Here is a 23,916-nt window from a genome sequence, read left to right as displayed (position 1 = left end):
CAGTTAAACAAGACCACTGAGCAACACTTCTCAGCATCACATGAACATTTTTTGTTCACCTGAGAAAAACATTTTGAGAAGCACCAAAGAGAGCTGCCTGAAGACTCTCTTCCTAAATAATTATTAACAAGGTTTTTGACTGCAATAAGCTAAATACTGGTGTGAATCAAGCTTACTAGTAAGATGTCATAGCTAAATCAAGACATACACCTGCCATTCACACTGTCAGAACACACAGAGAAGACTTCCCAGACTCATGAGGTACACAGTGTCACAGAACATCCAATAAAGGACATAGTAAGACAGGCTGGAGAAAACTGTAAAGGAATACTTCAATGGCCGCCTTCACTATCTCTGAAGTAGCTCCATTGTTCTTAAAATGTTAACTTACTTGACAGTCACACATACTTTTACAACCGCTTAGGTATAGATACAACTTTTACTTAAGAAATACACAGACTAACGCACGCTGTTCCAAGCCGTACAGGGAAAGGAGAAGCCGCGCTAGGAGTCCAGGCCAGCATCAGCCGGGCTGCCCGGCCACAAAAGGCGCGGAGCCTGCCGAGGGCTAGCTCTCCCGGGCCGCTGTCGCCTCCACAGGGCAGCGCCACCACCCGCTTCCCAGGACAGGGGGACCTTGGAGGAGGAGTGCTGCCCGCCGGACGCCCAGTTCTGCGGAAGGCAGCGGGCAACCGCCACACCGGCAGCAGCCACGGCCAGCGGCGGGGTGCGGGGCAGCGAGGGGGAGCCGGCCCTGGCCCACCGATCCCCGCGCATGCCGCAAGAGGAGCGCCCAGCAGCGCGACCGCGACCCCCCGCGCCCCGCCAAGCGCTTACCTCAGCCGGCGGCCGCGGGCCCGGCGGCACGCGCACCCTTCCGCCTTTCCTCAGGGCGGGGCCGCGCGGTGCCATCACCACGGCGACCGGAGCGCCGCCGCGCGCCGCTTCCCGCCCTCTGCCGCACGGCACGACGGGAGACGGAGCCTCGGCCCCGCGCGGTGCGTGCCGGGAGGTGCGCCATGCAGACCTCCCGGACCTTCCTGAAGCGCACGCGGGCGGGCGCGGTGGTGAAGGTGGTGCGCGAGCACTACCTGCGCGAGGACATCTCCTGCGGCGCCGCCGCCTGCCGCCGCTGCACCCCCTGCCCCGCCGGGCCCGGCCGCGGCCTCGGCCTCGAGGCGCAGCCCCGCGGCGCCGCCAGCAGCCTCTGCCCTGGGCCGCACTACCTCCTGCCCGACACCAACCTCCTCCTGCACCAGGTGAGCGCCTCGGGGCGGGCGGGCGGGCGGCGGCCGCTGCCGTCTCAGTGGAGCCACGGGCTGGGCCCCCGCCGCCCGCCCTGTGGGGCCCTTGCGCTCCGCTCCGGCCCCGGTGGCAGCCGGCGTGGGTGGGAGTTCCCCGCCACCCTTCGGAGTGGGGTCCGGGCGCCGTGCCTAGAGGGGCGCGTTTCGCGGTTAGGTCTTCCCGTTGTTACTGGGGTCCGCTTGGCCCCTGAGTGGGTATTTTCGTTCCCTGCCGGCTGCAGAGGAGGCCTTCAGCGCCGCCGAGCGTAGTCTGGGTTTAGACTGTATTTCGGGTTTATGTTTTGCTGCCTGTACGGTAGGAGTAAAGAACAGCATTTTCGTGGCGTTTGTTGCGGTCTCTTAGGGGTATGGAAAGGCAGGCGGGGAGAGTGAATAGACTGAAGCAGCGATCGGGATTTTCAGGTGGTCACTGAATTTTCCGGTCGGCCTGAATTTTCCTAAACCCCTGTTCTGTTTTCCAGAGACTTTGTAGGCTTAGGTTCTTTATTCTGTGATTTTGATTTCGGGGAATGAATAGAGGCTGCAGAATCATCCCATGTGCAGCTCTGGAAACATGAGCTATACTCTACAGCTCATTGCTAATTGTGCAAAGGCTTGAGTCTGGCAGTGCAGACAGTAGAATACCGGGCTGGGAGGCAGTGAATTCCCAAGCTCGATGTGTGAGGGGATTTTTTGATTGCTTTTGAATACCTCTCTAGAAAGTAGAATAGCCCTAGGCAGACATTGGAGAGTGGAAGTAATTAATGAAGATCCTAACAGGGATTACTCTGGAGAGGGGCACAACACTGACTTGTTTTGGCACTTACCCACCCCAAAAGTTGTAAGGATTTTCTTCTCAAAACAGCAAGTCAGGGGATGTCTTCAGCCTGTTACCCCTGGACTTGGCGTGTGTTGGCAAAGTTTGTATATGTATACTGTAGAGCACTCTGAGAATGTGCCAGGATGTGCTGCTGTGAACTGGAGCAGCAGGGATTAGGGAGTCTTGGTAACAGTAGGAAAAGGTTTTACTAGCAACAGGATCACGATTGCAACAGTAAGACTTGGCCTGGTAATTTAGCTTGTACATAGAATAATATTGTATTTCTTGCCCTGTGAGCATGGTGGTAATCTTTTAGGTCATCTGAACATCAGATGCAGAGAAGCATGGCCTGTTGTTGCTTTTAGTTCCTTTAGCCATGTCCTCTAGAGCCTTATTGCTGTCTCATTTTGGAGATGCATTTGCACAGTTCCTTGCCACAAGCCTAGGAAATGAGGCTCACATCTTTTTCTCTTGACAGGGTGTGTGGATTTTTGCTGTACGTTTCTTGCTCTTGCACACCATGGCTGTCAGGAGTTGGCAAAGAAGTGTGCAGCAAACTTTTTAACACATTTGCTCAAAAGATTCAGTCTTTGAAAAGGTGAAAAGCAGCTAACAATTCCAGTTGATTTGAATCTGCAGAAATTAAAGTTGTAGTACAACAGTTTAGTTTTGGAGAACTTAAACCTACATGTGTACAGGCATGTCCATGTTGGCTGTGTAACTGTGGTCAGGTGCTATTTTATGGTTTGCATTGCGCACAAAGACATATGCCAGACAGCCTTTAAATTATGTTGGATTACTGTCAGATTACGCATAGAGGTCTTTTGTTTACACAGATTATAATTTACAAGAACCCATTTGATGTAAGCAAACTTTCTAGTATGCACTTGGCCTTAAATTTTGAGTCCTGCATATATTGCAGCTGAATTTAGTGGAAGTCAGAATAAGTCCTTATCTTCACTCCAGCAAAATTCAGGTCACAAAGAGGCTGGAAAATCCTATTTGAACTTTTTGCCCACAAGCAGGAGGAAGCACCTTAATACAGAGCTCAGTTTCACCTTGGTGAGAGAAAAACGCAGTAGTAGTGTAACTCATTACTCAAGTTAGCTTTTTACATGTTGCCAAACAAATTTTTAATGTCCTGTTATTGGATAGAATTAAACAACAATTATTTAATTTAATTAAACAACAATGATTCATTTCCATTTTGTTCCTCAGATTGATATACTTGAAGATCCTGTTATTAAGAATGTCATTGTGCTACAGACAGTCTTACAAGAAGTCAGGAATCGGAGTGCACCAGTATACAAGCGAATTAGGGATGTGATTCAAAACCCTGAAAAACATTTCTATTCTTTCACCAATGAACATCATAGGTAAGGTGTGGAAAAGAGTATAACACAGTTGTACTGATGTCCACTAAAAGCATCTGGGAAACAGAACTGGAACATGTGAACTAGGTAAAAAAATTAGGCTGGGGTACATAGAACTGTATACTTCTAAGGAATCCTGTTGGGAAACAGTTCCATGTTCCAGAAGCTTTTCTGGTTTATGATTAATATAAGCATATGTATATTATGAGAAGTTGATTTGAATATTGAGTAAGGTTTGCAGACAAGACTGTTAACTTGAGCAATGGAATACTGATTTTCCATTTTAATGTCCCTTTTAAACATACTCCAATACTTTATTAACATTGCCAGATCAATCTGTAGCAGAATTCAAAAATCTGTCAGTGAGTGATAGAAAGCTCTAAGAAAAGAGGATACAGTTGATGTGCCTTTAGTTGTGCTCATAAGTAATTTCCAATACTGCAGTATCATAGTTCTAGGAATCTTGAATCCATAGTTCTGGCATCCTGAATGTGGTCCTCTTCAGCTGTCACTGAGAAGGTTGTATTAGAAATTAACATTTGCTTCCTATTTTTCTTTACCCTTCTGTCTCCTTCTCTTTACTCCTTTACTCTTCTCCTCATTCCTTCCTTCTCTCTGTGGCCTGTAGAGTGTTACACTTATCACAGAAATTGGTACAGCAGTGATTCTTTTGGCCTCACAGTCTTGATCTTGTTTGTCTGAAAAGTTTTGGTAGTGTGTATGGATGGGGTTTGTTCTGTTTTGTTTCCCCACCTCCCTTTTTATTTATTTAATTTTTTTAGAGAAACATACATAGAGCAAGCACAAGGAGAAACTTCTAATGACCGCAATGATAGAGCCATTCGGGTAGCAGTGAAATGGTACAATGAACACTTGAAGAAAATAGAGGATGAGGAGAAGATTCAAGTTATCTTTTTAACAAATGACAGAACAAATAAAGAGAAAGCTCTAGAGGAAGGGATAACTGCTTATACATGTAAGTGAAAAGACAAGTATGTTTAATTTATTGCTCAGGTAAAAAATCTCAGCAGTCTCTTCGTACCTGATCCTGTGCATCTCTTGCATAAATATTTGTTTGTGCTTTTGTAGGTGAGGAGTATATAAAAAGCTTGATAGCTAACCCTGAACTTGTAGATCGTCTTGCTTGTGTATCTGATGAAGGGGTATGTTTTTATTTTCTTTTTATAAAATAAATTAGTCACAAATGGTTTGAAGTGTATTATTGGACACTAGCTACTAGCATCAGTTTAGAATACGAGGACTGGACTTTATTACTATTTTGGCAGCTGGAAAGAAAAAAGAAAATATTGCAGCTGTTTTCAGTCCTGCTTATATACCTATTAGTAGGTGTCCAGTCATTTGTAAAAAGCCACTTGCTTTAGATAAATGAAGATGAGAATAGTAACAGTTAGTTAAAGAAAGTGTATAAGTATTAGAAATAATGGAAACAATTAAGACTGCAAAAGTGTGTATTGCAAACCATTTAGATCTTTGGTTTGTGTCTTATTTGAAAGCTTATGTTTCCTTACTGATCAAAAGCATTTTCCATCAGAAGCTCTGATTTTTGTGGTCAGTTAAGTTGACATAAGTGCAGGCTGCAGCTAAATGAGCTACATCATCTTCTATTTCATCATGCTTTGTGTTTATCAGAATCAAGACCTATATATGACTGATACAGGTGAAAACTAATACCACCAAAAAATGGAAAGGTTGATTTCATCAGAGTTAGTTCGAACAGAATGGAGTGGGACATGCCGGAGTGGGACATGCCAGAGTGGGAAGAAAGTGGAGGGCTCGGCTCATCTTCTTAGTGGTTAGCTATAGTTCATTCAACTTTAAGTAATTGACTGGTCCAAACTTTAGTCACAGTAATGTATTTTCATAATGTTTTATATCACTTACAGTATATGCTTAACACTGCATGCCATTCTCTTTACTATGTAGTACTATGCTAATATTTTCTTCGTGAAGAATATGTTTAGTCAGTATATCCAAATTAAGAGAAAAGTGTATCTCACTTGTGCAGTATCTTTTTAAGTAACTGTAGGCAAACTGGAAAAGAAAGGCAGGCATTCCTAGAATTGCTGTGTTTCTATATTCTTTGTGGGTTTTATGCTTCATTAGAAAAACTGCTACATATTAGTAGTTTTTCATTACTGTGCATAGTTACAATTTTGGAGTATTTTGAGTGTTCATGTTCCTGAGATCGGTTTTGGAATAATCATGAATACAAAAGACTGAAAATGTCCTTTTTTTATTTTTTTTTTTATTTTAAGAAAGAAATAGAAAGTGGAAAAATAATTTTCCCAGAACATATTCCTCTTAGCAAATTGCAGCAAGGAATAAAATCTGGCATTTACCTCCAAGGAACTTACAGGGCAAGCAGAGATAATTATCTTGAAGCTACTGTTTGGGTTCATGGAGATGCTGAAGAAAACAAAGAGGTGAGATTTTTCATTTTGCCTTCATGCTGTGAACTTTTAACTAGCCTCAGTAATCACTTAAAAAGTAATTATTTCATGGTGATGTATGCTAAAATGGAGCATTATAGTAATTTTTCCTGTTCTGTGTTCTTTTTTGTTTGTTTATTTCAATGGATATAGACTACTGAAATGCTGACTGTGCTCTTCTTGAAAAGAGAGTAATGTGTTTAATATTATACTTTGTGCTTTGATAAAGTATTTGGTAAAATAAAGTCAAACCTTAGTTGTTGATAGTTTTTTAACTGACACTAATATAACACCTTTTTTTTTTTATTAGTTTGAAATAATCATAGAATGGCTGGGGTTGGAAGGGACCTTAAAGATCACCTAGTTTCAGCCCCCCTCCCTTGGGCAGGTACACCTTCCACTAGACCAGGTTGCTCAAAGCCTCATCCAACCTGGCCTTGAACAATTCCAGGGATGGGGCATCCACAGCTTCTCTGGGCTACCTGTTCCAGTGCCACACTACCTCTACAATAAATAATTTCTTCCTAATATCTAATCTAAGTCTACCCTCTTTTATTTTAAAACCATTCCCCCTTGTCCTGTGACTACATGCCCTTGTAAAAAGTCCCTCTCCAGCTTTCTTGTAGGCCCCCTTTTAGGTACTGGAAGGTCACAATAAGGTGTCCCTGGAGCCTTCTCTTCTCCAGACTGAACAATCCTAACTCTCCCAGACTGTCTTCATAGGAGAGGTGCTCCGGCCCTCTGATAATCTTTGTGGCCCTGCTCTGGACTTGTTCCAACAGGTCCGTGTCCTTTTTATATTATGGGCTTCAGAGCTGGACACTGTGTGGTGAAATACATGGTGAAAGATGGAGAAACAAGTTTGTAGGAAGATTTTTTCAGAAAAACTGTGTTCAGTCCTTGTGGGGCTCTTTTGCTTTATTTCCTCTCCTATTTTCATGCCTGGTGACAAGTATATGGACCATTTCCCTCCAAGCAGCTAACCCATCCATCTGCCTACTGGATTCTCTGTTGGTACAGTTGTACAGACACTATTTCTAAGCAGCAGCTGTTGCCTCCTCCCTCCTTATTTGTGATGACAGCCGGAGGTACTTCTGTGGCTCTCCATTCCTGTTATTCCTATTTCTTAGTAGTATGTGGAGTCTCCTAGCCTGCAAAAATAAAAGGATTGTCTGATTTTAAAAAAAAAAAAAAAAGTGTAGGGAAACCAAATTATTTTTATAGAGGCAGTTGGAATCCTGAAATTATATCATCAGTACTGAAAGTAACTTCAGTAGAGGAAAAAAAAAATGCATCACAAACATGCCTTAAAATGTTATTTAAGAGTGCAGAGCCTGTTACACATGTATACTCTTCTGTTGTACTGCTTTGACTTGCGTCTTCGGTTGCTATCATCATAAATACTAGCATTTTCGTTTTGTTTTCTTAAAAATCCAGATAATTATACAGGGACTGAAACACTTAAACCGAGCAGTTCATGAAGATATTGTAGCTGTGGAGCTGTTAGCAAAAGATGAATGGGTGGCACCATCCTCAGTAGTCTTGCAAGATGAAGGCCAGAATGAAGATGACATTGAAAATGAAGAGGAGAAAGAGAACATTGTATGAAATAAATGTTTTCTTTACTTAACTTTTACGTTGACAGAGAGATGAAATCTGCAGTACCCTGGCAGTGTTAGGCTTTAGACTTGTATATCCTTTTTATACTACTGTGAATATGGAAATTATAAAACCTAATTGTAGTCATACAGTCGCTTTAATTACATGACTATGTATAAAATGGGTACTTTTTAATTAATCGCACTCAGAAATTCCCATGTTACTTTGTTAAACTTAAGAAATCCGAAAGTAACTTGAGTGGCAGTCAGGTAATAAAGCTATGTACTGATCTGCAGATCAGGATTTGCTAGAATAGCAGCAGGTGTTGTATGACAGTGACAGTCAGCTTTTATAGGTGCTGCATATGTTTGGAACCAATGGTAAAATATTCTTTAGCTTCTTGCAGTAATTCAGCTTAATGTGCATGCAGTGCACACACATGTATACCCTAACAAATACTTGCATTTCTTTAAAAAAGTGAAATTCCCACTGAATTCTGTGGGGGTGGTTTTTAATGACTGTGCTTAGAATTACTGGAGAATTCTCAAGCAATGTAAAAGGGGTCCTAAAAATTAAAATAATAGGTTACAAGAGAAAATGGAGATCGTTGTGGAGTAAGCAGAGATAGTGGAACAAGACAGCATTTCTTCTATCTTTTTCTGCTGTTCTTTGTTGTTCCCATTAAAAAAAAAAGAGACATCACAATAAAGTAATTATTTCACATATTGAAAATACTGAGTAATGCAAAGCAGAGGGAGGCATAGTTCTATTTATGAAGCCATAACAGAAATTACAGCATTATAGCAACACATAAGATGTTACCATCAAGGTTTGAGATACGTGCTGTAGTCAGAGATGTTAACATGAGTTAAAACAGCTTTTTATTTTTAACCCCTGTGTGTTCTACCAGCTGAAGACTTCTGTTAACAAGGACATGCTGAGACCTACAGGAAAAGTAGTGGGCATTATAAAACGAAACTGGCGACCGTTTTGTGGCATGCTTTCCAAATCACAGATCAAAGAGGTAAGGATATTAATCCAGTTATTGTAAGTGCAGGGTTTTTTTTTCTTTATTCAGAAATTATTTGTTCCTTTTTCTGGCTGTTAATAGGCAAGGCGCCATTTGTTTACACCAGCTGATCGCAGAATTCCTCGCATTCGAATAGAAACAAGACAAGCAGATACATTGGAAGGACAAAGAATAATTGTTGCTATTGACGGGTGGCCGAGGAATTCCAGGTACCCTAATGTAAGTTCAAGTGTTTTCTTCTGAACTTTTACCTATCCATTTTTTTGGTGTTTATTAGGTAAGATACGAGTAACTTCAGGAAGTGCTGATGTGAATTTTAAGTTCTTTTGAGTGCTGTTTGATGGTGCAAATTAAGGAAGTCCCTAGATGATGTAGTTTACTCTTACACCCCCAAAACCAGGTATGGGTTATCATGCTTAAAAAGCTTTTCAGTTTCTACAGTGAACATATATATGCAAACTCAGGTGCTTTATTTAGATTAACAAAGGACCACCGTATTTTAGTCTGTGTTCCTACAAATGTGTACCTTTTGCTGTTACTTTGCTTATCCACACACTGATCTCTGTCCTGGCAAGTAGTTTTAAAACACATTAGCCCAATTCAGTCAAATTTGTGATGGGGCTGAGTTACAGGTAATTAAGTTCTGAAAATTTCTTTGTAAATATACATAAGAGAAATTGAGGACACAACTTCAGCCTGTGTTGAACAGTAACTAGGTTTTGAAGAGGCTTCCATTGGCTTGTGAAGGAATGCATAGGTTTTAATGAATGAGAGCACGTGTGTCTCCTGCAAGTTTAGAAAAATGGGGGAAAACTTGAATATATGGAAGGAGCGTTAAGGCAAAGACAGCATTACTGCAGAGGATGAGAGATGTTAGGAAGGAAGTAAGTTGATGTGGTGTTAGGGAATGGGATGTGTGGCACAACACGAGCCTGTAGAGAAATTAGACCTTACTAGTTTTGCTGCTTGTGCAGCAATGTTTTCTCTTTCCTGAAAAACTGAATTGACATGTTTACAATTTTTGCAGTCTTAAATGTGGAGAATTTAGTGTGTAGGACAAGAGGGGGATGCATGCAATTCAGATTTCCTGAGTCAATTAAATGTTTGAAATTAAATTTCTTAAAGATGGGGAAGTTAACTGAAGAAAGATTACTCATACTGTGTAGTTTAGTACACTAATAATCTATGGGATAATGGTCTCAAATACTTAATTTTGAGCAAATAATATTGCTTGATGTGGGGGTGTGTATATATATGTATGTCTGTTGTTTCTTAGGGCCATTTTGTGAAGAACTTGGGAAGTGCTGGAGACAAAGAGACTGAGACAGAAGTTCTTCTGCTTGAACATGATGTCCCTCATCAGCCTTTTTCCCAGGCTGTCCTTAGTTTCCTACCAAAAATGCCGTGGAGCATTACAGAACAGGTAATAATTTTTAAATTACTGTAATAGTTATTGTGCCTTCTCCTTCAAATCAAATTGTGACATTCTTGGATATCCCGGTGTACCAAAAAGAGGAGAAATGTTGTTCAGAACCGTTTTGTCTTAGGGTGAAGTTTCAATTGGATTTCCTCTAGGAATACACCTCTGCGGGTTTTTGGCTAAAACAGTGTTTGTTACAGACAGACCTTTTAAGATTAAAAAACCATAGGTTCCATTAAAAAATAAAAATATAAAAGAAGTTTTTTTGCAAAGGAGAGAGACTGTAATTCAGATAATTGTAAGATCGTTGCTAAGAGTTTTTCATCCGGCTAAATATTTTTGTAACCAACTGTGGCAGCCTGTGTCATAGATAAAATAATCTGAAGAGAGGAGATTTTAATATATACCTGCTATAATCCAGTACAGTAATTGGAGAAAGAGAAATTGGTGTTTGCAGAATTGCTTGTTTTAAATGCTGTTAGTAAATTTCAGGTTCTCCCCATTAGCTTAAATATGGGAAATAGTTGCTTTAGTATGTATGGAAAAGATGCCATCATGGAACAATTTTAGCATGATGGTTTTGGACTAGGCTGGGGTTTTTTTGTTTTGTTTTGGGCTAGGCTGAGTGGTTTTGTGTGGTTTTTTGTAATTTAATTTCTTTGGGGTGGGCTATTTTTTTTATAATTTATTATCTACTCCAGTTTCTTTTGAGTGTGTTAACTGCAGGAGGGATCTTTGTGTAAATTAGGTCTCTAAAAGTCAGTTGTCTAAGATACCTATCGGATCTTTTTGTAGCCATCATACAGAAGTCGGTATTTCTAAAATGGCAATTCCTTTCGACTATCTAAGTATCTAAGTATCTTTAGAAAGCTAAGAGTTGAGAGCAGTTGCATCCCAAACAAATTGTCCAGCTGGACATCAATCAGAATTTCACTTACATCTTGATTCCTGGTCCTGCTAATTCTAAGATCATGAAAATATTGTGGTTGTTTTCTGTTTCTTTTCCTGTTTGCTGTAAAAGAAAAAAAATAATTAGTACTTGATAGTATTATTTTTTTTTCTAGCACTGTAGTTCCTGCATATCTGTTTTGATCTTAGAGGTATTACTGCAGATCTTTTCCTAAAAGCACTCTGAAAATACTTAGTTTTGGAAAATCTTATGCAAAATGTCTTTCTCAAATGGTCATTTTTATGTTGATATGGAAGGTGCTCTTGGAAATTTCTTTTTTTAATTTTTTTTAATTTTTAAATTTCAGGATATGAAATACAGGGAGGACTTGAGGCATCTGTATGTTTGTAGTGTTGATCCTCCAGGCTGTACGGATATTGATGATGCATTACATTGTAGAGAACTAGAAAACGGAAATATAGAGGTATTGTCTGTTTGATTTTAATCAAGACAGTCATTTATTTATTTACTTCTTCCTTTATTTTGCAAATAGTGCAGTAGTGGTAATAGTAAATTACACAAACAGAGCTCCAGGTCTGTTGTAAAAGAAGTTAATGATGTTCTCACAACTGCGATACGGTAATGAAGAAAGGGAGTTGATTTGCATTGCATCAGTGTCAGAAGTGGGAATTTAATATCTTCTAAATTCATGCTGCTTTATGCTCATTTGGTGTAGGAAATTAACATGGAATTTATTTACTGCATTAGCTAAGTATAAACATGGGCATCTACAGCTATGATAAGGAACTATAAGTAAAAAAAGTGAAGCTACTGCTGTAATGCCTAAGGAATGATCATTTTATTTAAAAAAACACCTCAACAACAAAACCAAACCCCTAAAAAGCTACAGGCTTAACACCAGCTCTCTACCTACTTATATCTGATTTAGTCAGGTTTTCTTCTTTATAAATTAATTTGTAATTGTAATAGCAGGATGTGCCAAATTGGAAGGTCTAGCAAACAGAAAAATAAAACCAAATTTGCAGCACATCTTGAAGAAAATGAAGGTTATTTGAACCCGCAGGCAAGAAGAGTTGCATTGGTAATGAATCTAACTTTCCACTAAATGTATGCATGCTCTTATTTTGCATAATTGCTGCAACTATTCAGTTTTTTAGTATCAGCATGATAGGTTTCAGCTATTCTTAGTACTGCATTTAGGAGCTGCTAAAGGGAACTGGGAATGGGTAAGTTGGGTTGTAAATAAAAACTTGAGAAAGCTTCTTTCATGTTGAGAATTATTTGTGTTTGTAAAACGTATAACGTAATGCTTGTTTTTTTAGGTTGGTGTACATATTGCAGACGTCAGTCATTTTATTCGCCCAGGAAATGCTTTGGATGAGGAATCAGTAAAAAGAGGAACAACAGTATATCTTTGTGAAAAAGTAATTGTTTTCTATGGCTTTCTGTACAAATAAGCAGCTGGATTTTCATAGCTTTCCTCTCTTAATTCTAGGGAGTAGAGATGTTATCTCTAAACAGGGAAAAATAAAAAAAAGTAGACTCTTTGGGCTGCACTTAATTTGCTCAAGACTGTCAAATTGAAGGTGTTTTCTGTCATTCGGCCTGTATGGAAAGAGGGAGAATTTTTTTTTTCTTCTTTTAAAATCCATTATCTGGACGATATACCTTTCAACTCCTGTTTGAAGCATTAATAACATGCAGTTCTGAAACTGGAGTACTATTTTAATACTGATATGAAATTGCAGAAGTGGCCTGGGTTTGCCTTTTCCATTGTTTTTGTCCTATGGTAGGTAAATATCTATTGTTTCCTATGATTTGTATTCATTAGACTGTACTCTTAGTCCTGTGTATTTTAACTTGTTTCTTATAGACCACAATTTTAAAAAATGTTACTAAAAAAAGGTAATTTTTTTTTGGTAGTAGCTTGCTTTTCTTTCAGAAATCTGATCTTTCATTGCAAAAATATAGTTACTATTTCCAAGTTTTTACTATATTAAAAATCAGGAAATTGAAATACATACTTATAACTTGTCATTATTTTTATTCTTTGCAGAGGATTGATATGGTTCCAGAGCTACTCAGTTCCAATTTATGCTCCCTGAGATCTAATGTAGACAGGTGGGTGTGTGTGTGATCCATACTTTGATCCTGACTAGAAAGTCTGGATCTTTATATGTGGAATTTAACAGATTTTCCCTTCTTTTCCCTCTCATAGACTTGCATTTTCATGTATATGGGAGATGAACCCTAAGGCTGAAATTCTAAAAACAAGATTTACAAAGAGTATTATTAATTCCAAGGTTAGTCACATATATATTATACTTATAAAAAGAAAAGCTGGAGACTTTTTTTATAAACACAATGATCAACAGACTTGATTATAAATTTTTTCTTCCTGTTTATTGATTTAATTTTCTTAGAATTAGAAAATCATGCTTAAATCCTAAAAATAAATGTTTGATTCTGCCCTGTTCTTTTAAACCTGTAAGGCTGTAGTATTTTTTTGCAGTTACTTTGTATGATATTTCAATTAAAAAGTATAAATGTGTTGGGATACATAAATTGGACATGGTTGGTGTATACCAGCTAGTCGTAATTGTCAGTTAAATTCAGTGGACTCCGTAGGTGTTTAATACATTTTTGAAGATTAGACCTCTAATGTATAAAATACATCTGTGATCAGCATAAAAAAAAACCCACTGTAAATGCCTAGTGTTTTCTGATATCTTGCATGGATCTGTCCTGTTTTGTCCATTATTCTCTGAGAATGACGTGCATTTAGGTGTTGAAGGTAAAGCTTTGTATTATTGTGAACCAACTTTGACAGCAAACTAGTTTTGAACTTTTTTTCGTTCCAGTACCTAATTATGTATCATGATGTCTTTTTATTCCACACCCACACCCCCCCAACCTCTTCAAGGCTTCTCTTACATACGCTGAAGCACAGATGAGAATTGATTCAGCTACTATGAATGATCACATTACTACCAGCCTACGCGGACTAAACAAATTAGCAAAAATTCTGAAGAAGAAAAGAACTGATAAAGGGTAAACCATGCTGTGTCCCTGCTAACTCTCCCCCCCTCCCAGTTTTTTTCTGGCTATTTTTTGCTCTCAAGCTGTTTAATGGTCCTGTGTGTCCATTGTTCCAGTGAAAATCTTCTGATAGAGAAGAATTTTGCCTTTCTGTTTTGCATAAAAATCCCTGTCTTCATTTCCCCAAAAATACAAACTTGGGATGTTACTTTTTCCTTCACAAGATCAGTCAATATAGATCTCTTAGTCATTATAAAAACACAGCCAGAGGAGTAGCATTTGAAATTTTAGAAGCTACTTATTGATGTGTGTCAGCATCATAATTTGAACATTAATGTCACAATTTTATTTTCAGTTTCTGCTAATTATAAATGAAAATTTCATGATAAACCTAGATGTTGTGTACAGGTTTGCAGCTCAGCTGCTGTGTCTGCTTTACTGTAATTCATGAATACCACTTACTGTCTTCCAGAGCCTTGACACTTTCCTCACCAGAAGTTCGTTTCCATATGGACAGTGAAACTCATGATCCTATTGATCTGCAGACTAAGGAGCTCAAGTATGTGGTTTATTTTCCTCAGTTAATTTGGGGCAGGGATGGAATTAAGGCCATGTTTAAGTAGCAACATTTAGATAATATTTATCATTGTGTACAAAGCTCCTATAATGGCATAGGACAATCATAGAATTATAATATTATTTCAGTTGGAAGGGATGTTTGAAGTTGTGCTAGTCCAAAGCCTCCTGCCGTGGGCAGGGACATTTTCCACTAGATCCAATTGTCCAAGGCCCTGTCCAGCCTGACCTCGAACACTTCAATGATGGGGGGCACCCAGAGCTTCTCTGGGCAAGCTGATCCTTGAAAAGAGAATTCCTCTGTGTTTTACTGCACTATTTATGAAGCAAGTTTTGAATTAATGCTTTCTACATGGTCTTAAGTCTTTTCTACTGATTTAACAGAGCACTAAAGTCCAAACTCTCCACGTCACACGGGCTTTTCTGTGATGCTTTTCTACTGCTATTAACATAGGGGAGAAAGTAGAACTTGGGAGTTACAGATTACTGAAACCTTAAGAAAAATAGAACAGTTATTGCACATGTGCAGAGTCATGCAGACAATCTTACTGAGGAGTTCTAGAAATGGAACTACTGATTCGGTTTCTAAAGATACCTTCTTTCATACTACTAAGTTTCTGTGCTAAAATCTACATTTAGTTATGTGTGCTGTCACAGCTTTATGGTGTGCAACACGGTGCTTTCCAACTTCATATGCACTGTATTTGAACAGTACTCTTCGGAAGAAATCGAGAGGCTTACCTGGGTGGTTTGGGCATTTTAAAGAGTGCTTTTCTTTAATTTGTTTTTTTAGAATATTTTAGAGGTTTTTCTTCTGACTCAGTATTTGAAAATTATTGCTGTGGTTTTAGTCTCAAAAATGTTTGCCTATTGTATAAATGTTCAAAACCGCTAGTTAATATATACCTTTGTTAGGATGGTGGAATGTTTCTTCATTAGGCACTCAAAGTAAATGTGTAATTTATACGCTTTTCTAACAGTATAAAATGTTTTATGTTGACAGAGAAACAAATTCCATGGTTGAAGAGTTCATGTTGCTTGCCAATATCTCTGTAGCACAAAAAATTTATGATGAGTTCCCAGAGTTTGCTTTGCTCCGCAAACATCCTGCTCCTCCCCCATCCAATTATGATATCCTTGTGAAAGCTGCAAAGTCCAAGGCAAGTTTTTACCATGCTAATTAAGTGAACTCATTATTAAAAACTGTCTTTTCTCTCTGGTTGGACACTTACCCAAGAATAACGGTTGGAAAGCAGTATTATGAAAGTGTATAGCTGCACTTTGAAATTGCTGGTACTTGTAGCAAGGTAACTGTACCTCTAGAAGAAAGGAAGAATCTTGTACTTTTTAAACCATTCCTTAGGTAAAGAAAGCAAATCACTCTTTAAGTCTTCTGTATTTTAACTCTTGTTTGCTGTGAATGTTCTTCCTCTTCAAGCCACATGTGATTTTTGAGCCAGTTTTTGGCTTTGGATCACATAAATCACTGATAGGCTTAAAAATTGGTCAATCACATCAAATAACATGTCTCTCTTAAAGTCAAGAAGTAAGAAAATGTGTTCATATGTGTTCATAGTTTCCCTGTTATCCTTAGATCAGATAGAGGGTAATTTAGCCTGAAACAAGTCTTACTTAACAAGTCTGAACTGAAAAATTACTTTTCCAGTTTCAGCATCTTTAATTTGAACTAAACTTTTAACTTTCTAGACATTGTGATGTGTATTCATATTTCTTTTCCCGTCAAGATTTTTTTTTTTAGTAGTGGCATTCCACTAGGTTATTAGATGTGATACTGTGCCAGTTGCTAGGATTGGCATGGATGTAGCTGTTATTTTCTGCTTATATAATCTGTTAATATTTGCTAGTAATACCTGAGCTTTTTTATTTTTTTCTTCCCTCCTTCCAGAATTTGGAAATTAAGACTGATTCAGCAAAGGCTTTAGCTGAATCATTAGACAAAGCTGAATCTCCTACATTCCCATATCTAAATACACTGTTGCGAATTTTGACCACTCGCTGCATGATGCAAGCAGTTTATTTCTGCTCTGGAATGGATAATGATTTTCATCACTACGGTTTAGCCTCACCTATTTATACCCACTTTACTTCTCCTATTAGAAGGTACTTTTTATTTTTAAAAAGTTTCAGAAAACAAAAGTGATATATTAGTGAAGAAATTGTATTTTAAATTGTGTTGTCCATTTAAAACAGTTTCTGTTCAGCTTTAGATTTCAATTGAAACAGCAGTAGTTTTACATGGTGATCTGTCTTCATGTAAGCTCCTAGGTTCACTGTCCGTGACAGGATCCTAAGGTTTAATAAAATCTTTAAAACTCATAAAAATAAGAGAAATAGATCCTTAATGTTTATCTCTCACATAGAAATGTGCTTCGAGATCAGTTAGCGTTGTGTAAGTCAACCAGAGACTGAGGCAGAGTTCGTCCAGTCATTTTTCAGGTAGAAGCTCTGTTTAAATTCTGAGGAGACTATAATCTACATATAAAAACATTGCTAATTTGAAACTTGCTACTGTAACTGTTGCACAGTAATGAAATCGTACATCTTGGAAAATGAGGGTTTGGGGTTTTTTAGTTTAACCAAGAAGTATCTAAGTTTTGAGGAAAATAGTTATTGTCATATTTTGCTCCTTAGAAACATTTCAACTAAAATTTCTTACAGATGGATAATTTGTGGAACTTTAGGAGGCCTAATAGTACATTTTAGTTGCTGACAGATGTGTTTGAAAGTTCCCAGCTGAAGTTTTAATAGTTGTATACCAAGAATTGTGACTACTGTGTTCAAGTATGATTATGCTTTGCAGATTAGTGGCATTGAAATGCCATTCTGCACTAGATTTGCCTAGTACATGGGAAAGGGAAGAGGGGTTGGCTTAAATTGTCATGGTGAAACATCACTCTTCAAAAGTAAAACTTTTTTTCTTTTTTGTAAACATACATACAATCCAGGCTCTATTGGTAGAATAGAGTAAAGAATTTATCTTGGAAAAACAGTATAGTTCATTCTGGCTCTGCAGTGTATCATTGATCAGCAAAGGGAGTGATCTTGAATTAATACAGGGAGCTATCAGCTGCAGGATTCACAGAAACAAAACTATATTCAGAAACTTAAGTGTTTGGTTTTTGTTTTTTTTTTTTAAACTATGTTTGGATATGTCATTGATCATTTAATCTCATCTGCAGATACGCTGACATCATAGTACATCGACTTTTGGCAGTGGCCATAGGAGCAGACAGTACTTACCCAGAACTTACAGATAAACATAAACTAGCAGATATGTGTAAAAATCTTAATTACCGACACAAAATGGCTCAATATGCACAAAGAGCGTCTGTTGCATTCCACACACAGGTAGGTAGTTCTTAAACAGGAGCATTAACTAGGGACAATTCATGTTGACTTTGAAGAAGGGAGGGAACATTGAATTGTGCTTTGTAGAGCAAAACCGAGCAAGTCTGCAGGGATGATGAAGAATGAGGGCTGCTTCTTTGAGCAAAATCTTCAGGATTGCATTGCTGTTTCTGAAAAAATTAAAATAATAGCATCTTGAGGATTGTTTTTACTTTCTGTTCTTTCAAACATGATGAACACTTTAATAGTACAGTAATGTTGTAAACAGTTACTGTGGGTTTTTTTGTTTAATCTGCTTTCAATATATCGTGTGTAATTATCATGAAGTATAGATTTGTATTTGAATGCTTTTATTTTTTTAAGCCAGTATATTTGTAATTTGAAAGAGAATGTTCTAGTGCTTTTTTTTTCTTATTCATGTATTTTACTTCTGTTACAGCTGTTCTTCAAAAACAAAGGAGTAGTGAATGAAGATGCATATATATTATTTGTAAGAAAAAATGCAGTTGTTGTTCTGATTCCCAGGTATGGGTTAGAAGGAACAGTCTTCTTTGAAGAAAAAGATAAACCAACACCAAGACTGAATTACAACAGTGAGGTATGCTTTATAAGGTTTGTTCTTTAATACTTACTAAGTAAGTGAGCAGAATGACTAAAATCTATTCTAGTTGGATTTAGGAAGGTGAGAGGCTTTTCTAAATGCAAGTTCATTAATCTGTAGTAGTAGTAGTGCCAGTATGGTCTTTATAAGTCTAAATAAACAGGTTCTGACAGGAATCGGTTTCTGTAATAGATGCTACTAATACTTAATTACCTGAGTAAATATTGCAGAAATGTATATACCACATATTATGACACTCTGAACATTCAGGACAGTAATTTGTGTTCATTTTTATTGGCACTTAACACTAAAGATTTCCTACAAAAATACTTATTTGTATAAAAACATAAAGAGATTGTAAGCAATGAGTATTTATTAAAAAATTGAATTTTCAGGTGCCGTCAATTACTGTGGAAGACACAACATTATGTGTATTTGATAAAGTTAAGGTGAACATAATTTTAGATGCTTCCAACATCCAGCATCAGAAAATTCGGATGGTGTTGGTAGAACCAAAGGTAAGGCACAAGATTTGTGATTCATAGAATCATATTACCCTTTAATAATCTTAAAAAATCAGCATACTGGAAAATTGAAATTTAGCCTAGGAGAGAAAAAAATCATTTAGCAGCAGATTGTAGCAATTGCTTCATATCTCCTCTCAATAAAACATTTAAGTCTGCTTTCACTAGCTGTTGAAAAGAGTAAAGGGTTCTAAATTAAATTTCCCTTCTGGGCCCATCAGGGATATTTCCACTGATGGGAAAGATGATGATTTGCTCAAGTAGTATCTCTTGAATTTCATGGTTCTGTAATCAAATCTTCCTTTTGAAAGTCTGCCAGAACTCAGTAGGATCTTCTTTTTGCTCCAGTAAATTATGGCGTAACTATGATGGGTGGCTCAGAGGAAAACTGTGTAATTGCTGGCTGTAAGTGGCAGTCTTCTTACAGCTTCCACAATATAAAAATTCTCTCTTGATAATGTAGTAATAACCGTAATGTCCTATAACCGTGCTGTGGCCTTAAGACTTCTCAGTTCTAGCTTCTTAGTGCATCTGGGACACTGGGGTTTTCACCTGGTCTCACACCTCGGGCCTGCTGAGTATTTTGTGTGCCATTACGAGATTGTGTACTTTCATTAACTTACATGGGACTTTTTTTGGTAAACAGATGGTTGCAGTAACTTGAGTATCTGTAATCGTGGAAGAAAAAACCTAAAATAAGCCTGAGGTCATTGTTGTTTATACAATCAAACATTCTTTTTTTCTGAGAAATCATGTGTTTTCAAACACACGTAAATATTCTGATCTTTGAGCTGTTGTATTAGCTTGAGTTGAAGGCGATCCTCATGATTGCAAAAACTGCGAGTAGATAATTCAGTTTGTAGTAGAAAGAAACTTTGCATCCTGCTGCGCCTTCCCATGATGAGCGGCCCACTTCTGATGCTCACCAAAGTGTTTGTCAGAGCTGCTGTTGTGCGCCTAACTCGGGAACGTTCCTGTTGCAATGACTGGTCCCCAAGGGACACTCTGTTCCTTGAAAACAGACACAAAGTAAGGCTAATGCAAGCTGATTTCTGCCCCCCACCTCCTACTTCTTGTGCTCATTTCTGTGAAGGTTCTTGTTCTACAGTGAAGCCAATACCCTTGGTACAAGGAGTAGCTGTACTATTAGTACAAAATACTGTGTGACCTTAAACATCAGTTACTAGTGCTGCTTCCCTGTCAGGAGGGAGTACAGGAATGAGATGCACATGCAGTGATCGTTCCCTTTGTTTCCATTGAAAGCTTCCAGCTATTCACGACTTAAACACTGTCTCAGCCATAGATGCACATCTTGGTGTTCAGTGGGTAAGAGCCTCGTTCTGTGAATGGTTAATCGCTTCTTTTCCCAGCTTACACTTTGGACTTGCACAGTATCTCATAGCAGTGAGTTCCACAGCTCACCATTGTGAAAAAGCACTTAACCGCCATTTGTTTCAAGCAGGATGCCTAATACTAGTACTTGATGACACCCTGTATTTTCTACGCTATGAAAAATAGTCGTCTTATTTACCATTCCGGTGCCACTTAATTCTGTATACTTCTGTTACCCACTATGTTAGCTCCTCCTTTTCTGGAAACTAATTTGTATCTTTGATCTTCCTCATCACCTTTATGTTTTTGTAGTTCGTGTTATGATTTTTTGAGCTGGGAGGAGCAGAAGCACATACATGAGTCTGAATGTGAGCACACGATAGATCCATACAAGGATACTTACAGGATTTTCTGTGTTGTATGGTGTTATGTGGGAACACTTTACGTCATCTTACATTCCTTCTAGTACCGAGACCAGCTTTAAACAATGAGTTTATACGCACCAACAGTTGCTAGCTGACAAGTCTTACACTTCTTTTAGAACTCTTCGATGGACAGTGTCTAGTCCTGGCACTGTTAGTATTCCTCTTACACAGTTGGTTCTAAACCTTTTTTTCTTTTTTTTTAATGATGGTTGGTTGTAACAGTTTTCTTGATGTTGGTCTTAATTTTCTTGAGTGCTTTAAATACACTTTGATTACATGTTGTTCATGCCTACTTTTAGGCTATTATCAATCTATCCATTGATGGAGGAGCGAGGAAGAATTTTCTGCCTCTCACTTCCTTAACTTAGAGAATTTTTATGACTGTTTCTCAGTCTTTTGGGCTTGCCTGTTTATTTTAACTTAATTTTGTACTTATTTCTTTGTTTTGGACAAGATTTTAACTTCGTAAAGGATGTCTGTTGACTTGTAATACTGATCACTACTGATCATGGGGTTTTCTAACTGTTGAAATTTTGTTGATAAATGGCATATTCTTACTCCAGGTTCCTTCTTAAATTCCATCTTGCCCCTGAAAGCATTTTACTTTTTTGCAACCCCGTTTAGTAAAATTTTCATTACATTTTTTTATTGTTGCTTTTTGTAATGCATTTTAAGTTGTAGGATTTTTTTCCTTCTACCATGGTGATGCATTACATCTTAACATTAACACTTACATTAGTATTACAGGGGTAGTTCTATGGGTAACCTCTTCACCATGTCCTGAGACAAGAATTGTTTCTCCCGTTTTATGGGTTCTCTGCCTAGTTGCTCCAAGAAACAGGCTTTCAGGGCACCTAGAAACCTAGACACTTTGGCTGGAGCCTTCTTGTGCCTTTACTCATTGAACGTAATTTATAGATGCAACATCTGTCTGTTCTCCCAGCCTCTCTGATAATCCTTCACATTTCATAATCATTGCCATCCTAACTAGCTGAGCAAAAACACAGCCTCTAGCTTATGGCAGTGGGTTTAATTCCAGCGTCGGTGTCTGTGTTACGATTAAATTGCTCTTCTACTGGTATGTGCTGTTGTCTCTTTCACATAATTTATAACCTCAGATTAAAGTTTTAGTTATCAGCTTCCTTGCATTGAGCTTCTGACATGCCTGTTACCCTCTCTAATCAGAGATTACGGTTTGCCCATAGACTCAAGTGTAGAGAAGTGTACGTGTCTGGTCTTGGTCTAATTGTTTTGTGAACCCTGCTTAAATGAACTGTATTTCATCAGAGCTGGCTTCACTCCTCTCTGCTTGCATGTCACTTATTTTCATAGCCTGAAAGACACCACAGCATGCTTTTCGACAACCTCTCTCCTTGAGGACAGGTCATACTCTGTAAGCATACAGGCTGCTTTATTTTCAACTTATCTCAAAAGCTTTCCCAGTTTCTACAAAAGCTAATGCCTTTTTGCTATGTCCTGAGCCTGACAGGGCCTCTGCTTGATGGGAACAGCACTGCAAAAAACACTGCAGGGTGATTGCTTTAAAAGCAAAATGAAGTTTTTTCACCTCTCTCGTTCACACCCCTTGCCTTACAAGCATTTGCTGAGGGATGGCAAACAGCTGAGAAGGCAGCACGTATAATCTGGTGCAAGAAAACTACTGGCAATTTAGTCAGCAGCAGGGTGCTGCTGCTGGTGCCTCCCCAAGAAATTTCCAGCTTTTACTTCAGTTGAGTGTTCCAGTTGCAGCTGTTACAGGATGGTAGAGAGTTATCTTTTAGATGGTAACAATTTGCTGATGTTGATCCAGTGTTTGTAAAAGGTCTGTACAAGTAAACTCAAGTTTTATCAGGACAGTATAAGCTAAAACTGAGTTTAAAATGTTCTGACTTCTAATTCTTTTACTATAGATACTAGGAAACGATGTGCCCGCAGATCTATCTACAGAGATAAGCAGCAAGAGTGAACCAGAAAAAAAGAAGAAAAAGAAGCTACAAAAATAGCTGGATATAAAAGTTAGTATTTTTTCCCTATGGGCAAAATGTTAGAACTGGATTTTGGTTTTTTTAAATACACAATTTTAATAATTTGTAAAACTGGCATTTTTAAAAAAACTTTGTATGACTATGTATGCAGAAGAACAGTATTTTTAAAACCACATCTGTCTACAGTTTTGTCTTGTAGGTGAAAATAAATACTTCTGCAAAATGAAGGAATAGTTGTGCTTTATTTTTTCTTTTTTTTTTTTTAAAAAAAACCAGCCTTAAGCCCATTCAGGAGCTCAACAAAGACTGTCTCTTCAGTCTCCAGTGCATTCTCTTTAGCACCTCAGTACTGAAGGCAGCAGTTGTGCTAGTTACTGGCCTTAAGTGCTAACAGAATTTACTGTTGAAAGCTAAATTGCAGACTTGCACTTCCTTCTGGAAAAGTTCTCTCTCACAGTGGATTAGCTGTGTATATATATGCACACAATATGCAGATGAAGAGAAAAAACATACCATGAAGCGCATGAGTCTTTGTTCTGGACCTTTAAGCAATTTAACATTGTTGCTTAGCATCTGATGAAGTGCCTTAAAGATGGAAATCATCACTTACATTTGTTTCATAAAAATCCACAAGTAACAATGAGTTTTACAGTGATTGCTCTGGGTTGTATTGCCAAGATGCTGGTGAGTTAGAATTCTCAAAAAAATCCCCAATATTTTATGCTTGAACTGCATTCCTACGGTCAAGCTACATCACCTATGTAGTCATAAAACATTTATGTACTGTGAGGACTGAAGCAGTGTTAAGTATGCTTCTAGATGTGCTGCTGAACACCCCCCCCCCCCCCCCCCCCCAGGGACTTCATCAGGGTGGTGGCTATCAAGGTCTGCTGGTTCATTTCAGTAAAACTATTACGCAAAGGGCCTGGGATTATAGTAGTTTCTGTAGATGAGTTCTGCTGATGCCAATTCCTAGTTCTCAAAGCCAAGAAACTGCAATTCCACACACTGTAGATGTTCCTTAGAGATCTTTAGAGCTACAGCTCACAGACCTCTCGTCACTTACTCCTCAGTGGTTTCCTTGGGTAATCAGTGGGTTACAGTTGATCAGTATATGGGTGTCACTTGGCCATGTTTACTCAGCTGCCTCTATGCTGTCATTGTGAAGGATTGGAGCAGA

The 23,916-nt window shown here is 38.4% G+C and overlaps 2 protein-coding genes across 2 annotated transcripts in view; one reads left to right on the top strand and one right to left on the bottom strand.

Annotated features, from left to right (window-relative positions):
• The window catches only part of PIBF1 (progesterone immunomodulatory binding factor 1), a 121,386-nt gene extending 120,435 nt beyond the window's left edge, over window positions 1-951 (bottom strand). Inside the window, exon 1 of the mRNA XM_040584200.1 lies at window positions 838-951. The gene's annotated coding sequence lies outside the window, so the exon portion shown is untranslated. The remainder of the gene's footprint in view (window positions 1-837) is intronic.
• A 39-nt stretch (window positions 952-990) lies between these two features.
• Window positions 991-22,963, top strand: DIS3 (DIS3 homolog, exosome endoribonuclease and 3'-5' exoribonuclease). The gene is made up of 21 exons (XM_040584192.1): window positions 991-1,259; window positions 3,322-3,479; window positions 4,259-4,452; window positions 4,566-4,639; window positions 5,753-5,920; window positions 7,364-7,528; window positions 8,436-8,549; window positions 8,637-8,774; window positions 9,832-9,978; window positions 11,232-11,348; window positions 12,208-12,309; window positions 12,942-13,006; window positions 13,104-13,188; window positions 13,809-13,936; window positions 14,397-14,483; window positions 15,504-15,660; window positions 16,407-16,621; window positions 17,701-17,869; window positions 18,309-18,467; window positions 18,866-18,988; window positions 22,662-22,963. Exons 1-21 carry the CDS (start codon window positions 1,020-1,022, stop codon window positions 22,752-22,754), a joined length of 2,898 nt encoding a protein of 965 aa, XP_040440126.1. The 5' UTR covers window positions 991-1,019; the 3' UTR covers window positions 22,755-22,963.
• The last annotated feature ends 953 nt before the right edge of the window (window positions 22,964-23,916 follow it).

This window comes from Falco naumanni, chromosome 2 (genome assembly GCF_017639655.2).
Source record: "Falco naumanni isolate bFalNau1 chromosome 2, bFalNau1.pat, whole genome shotgun sequence".
Classification (NCBI taxonomy): domain Eukaryota; kingdom Metazoa; phylum Chordata; class Aves; order Falconiformes; family Falconidae; genus Falco; species Falco naumanni.
This window is presented reverse-complemented; position numbering and strand designations above follow the sequence as displayed.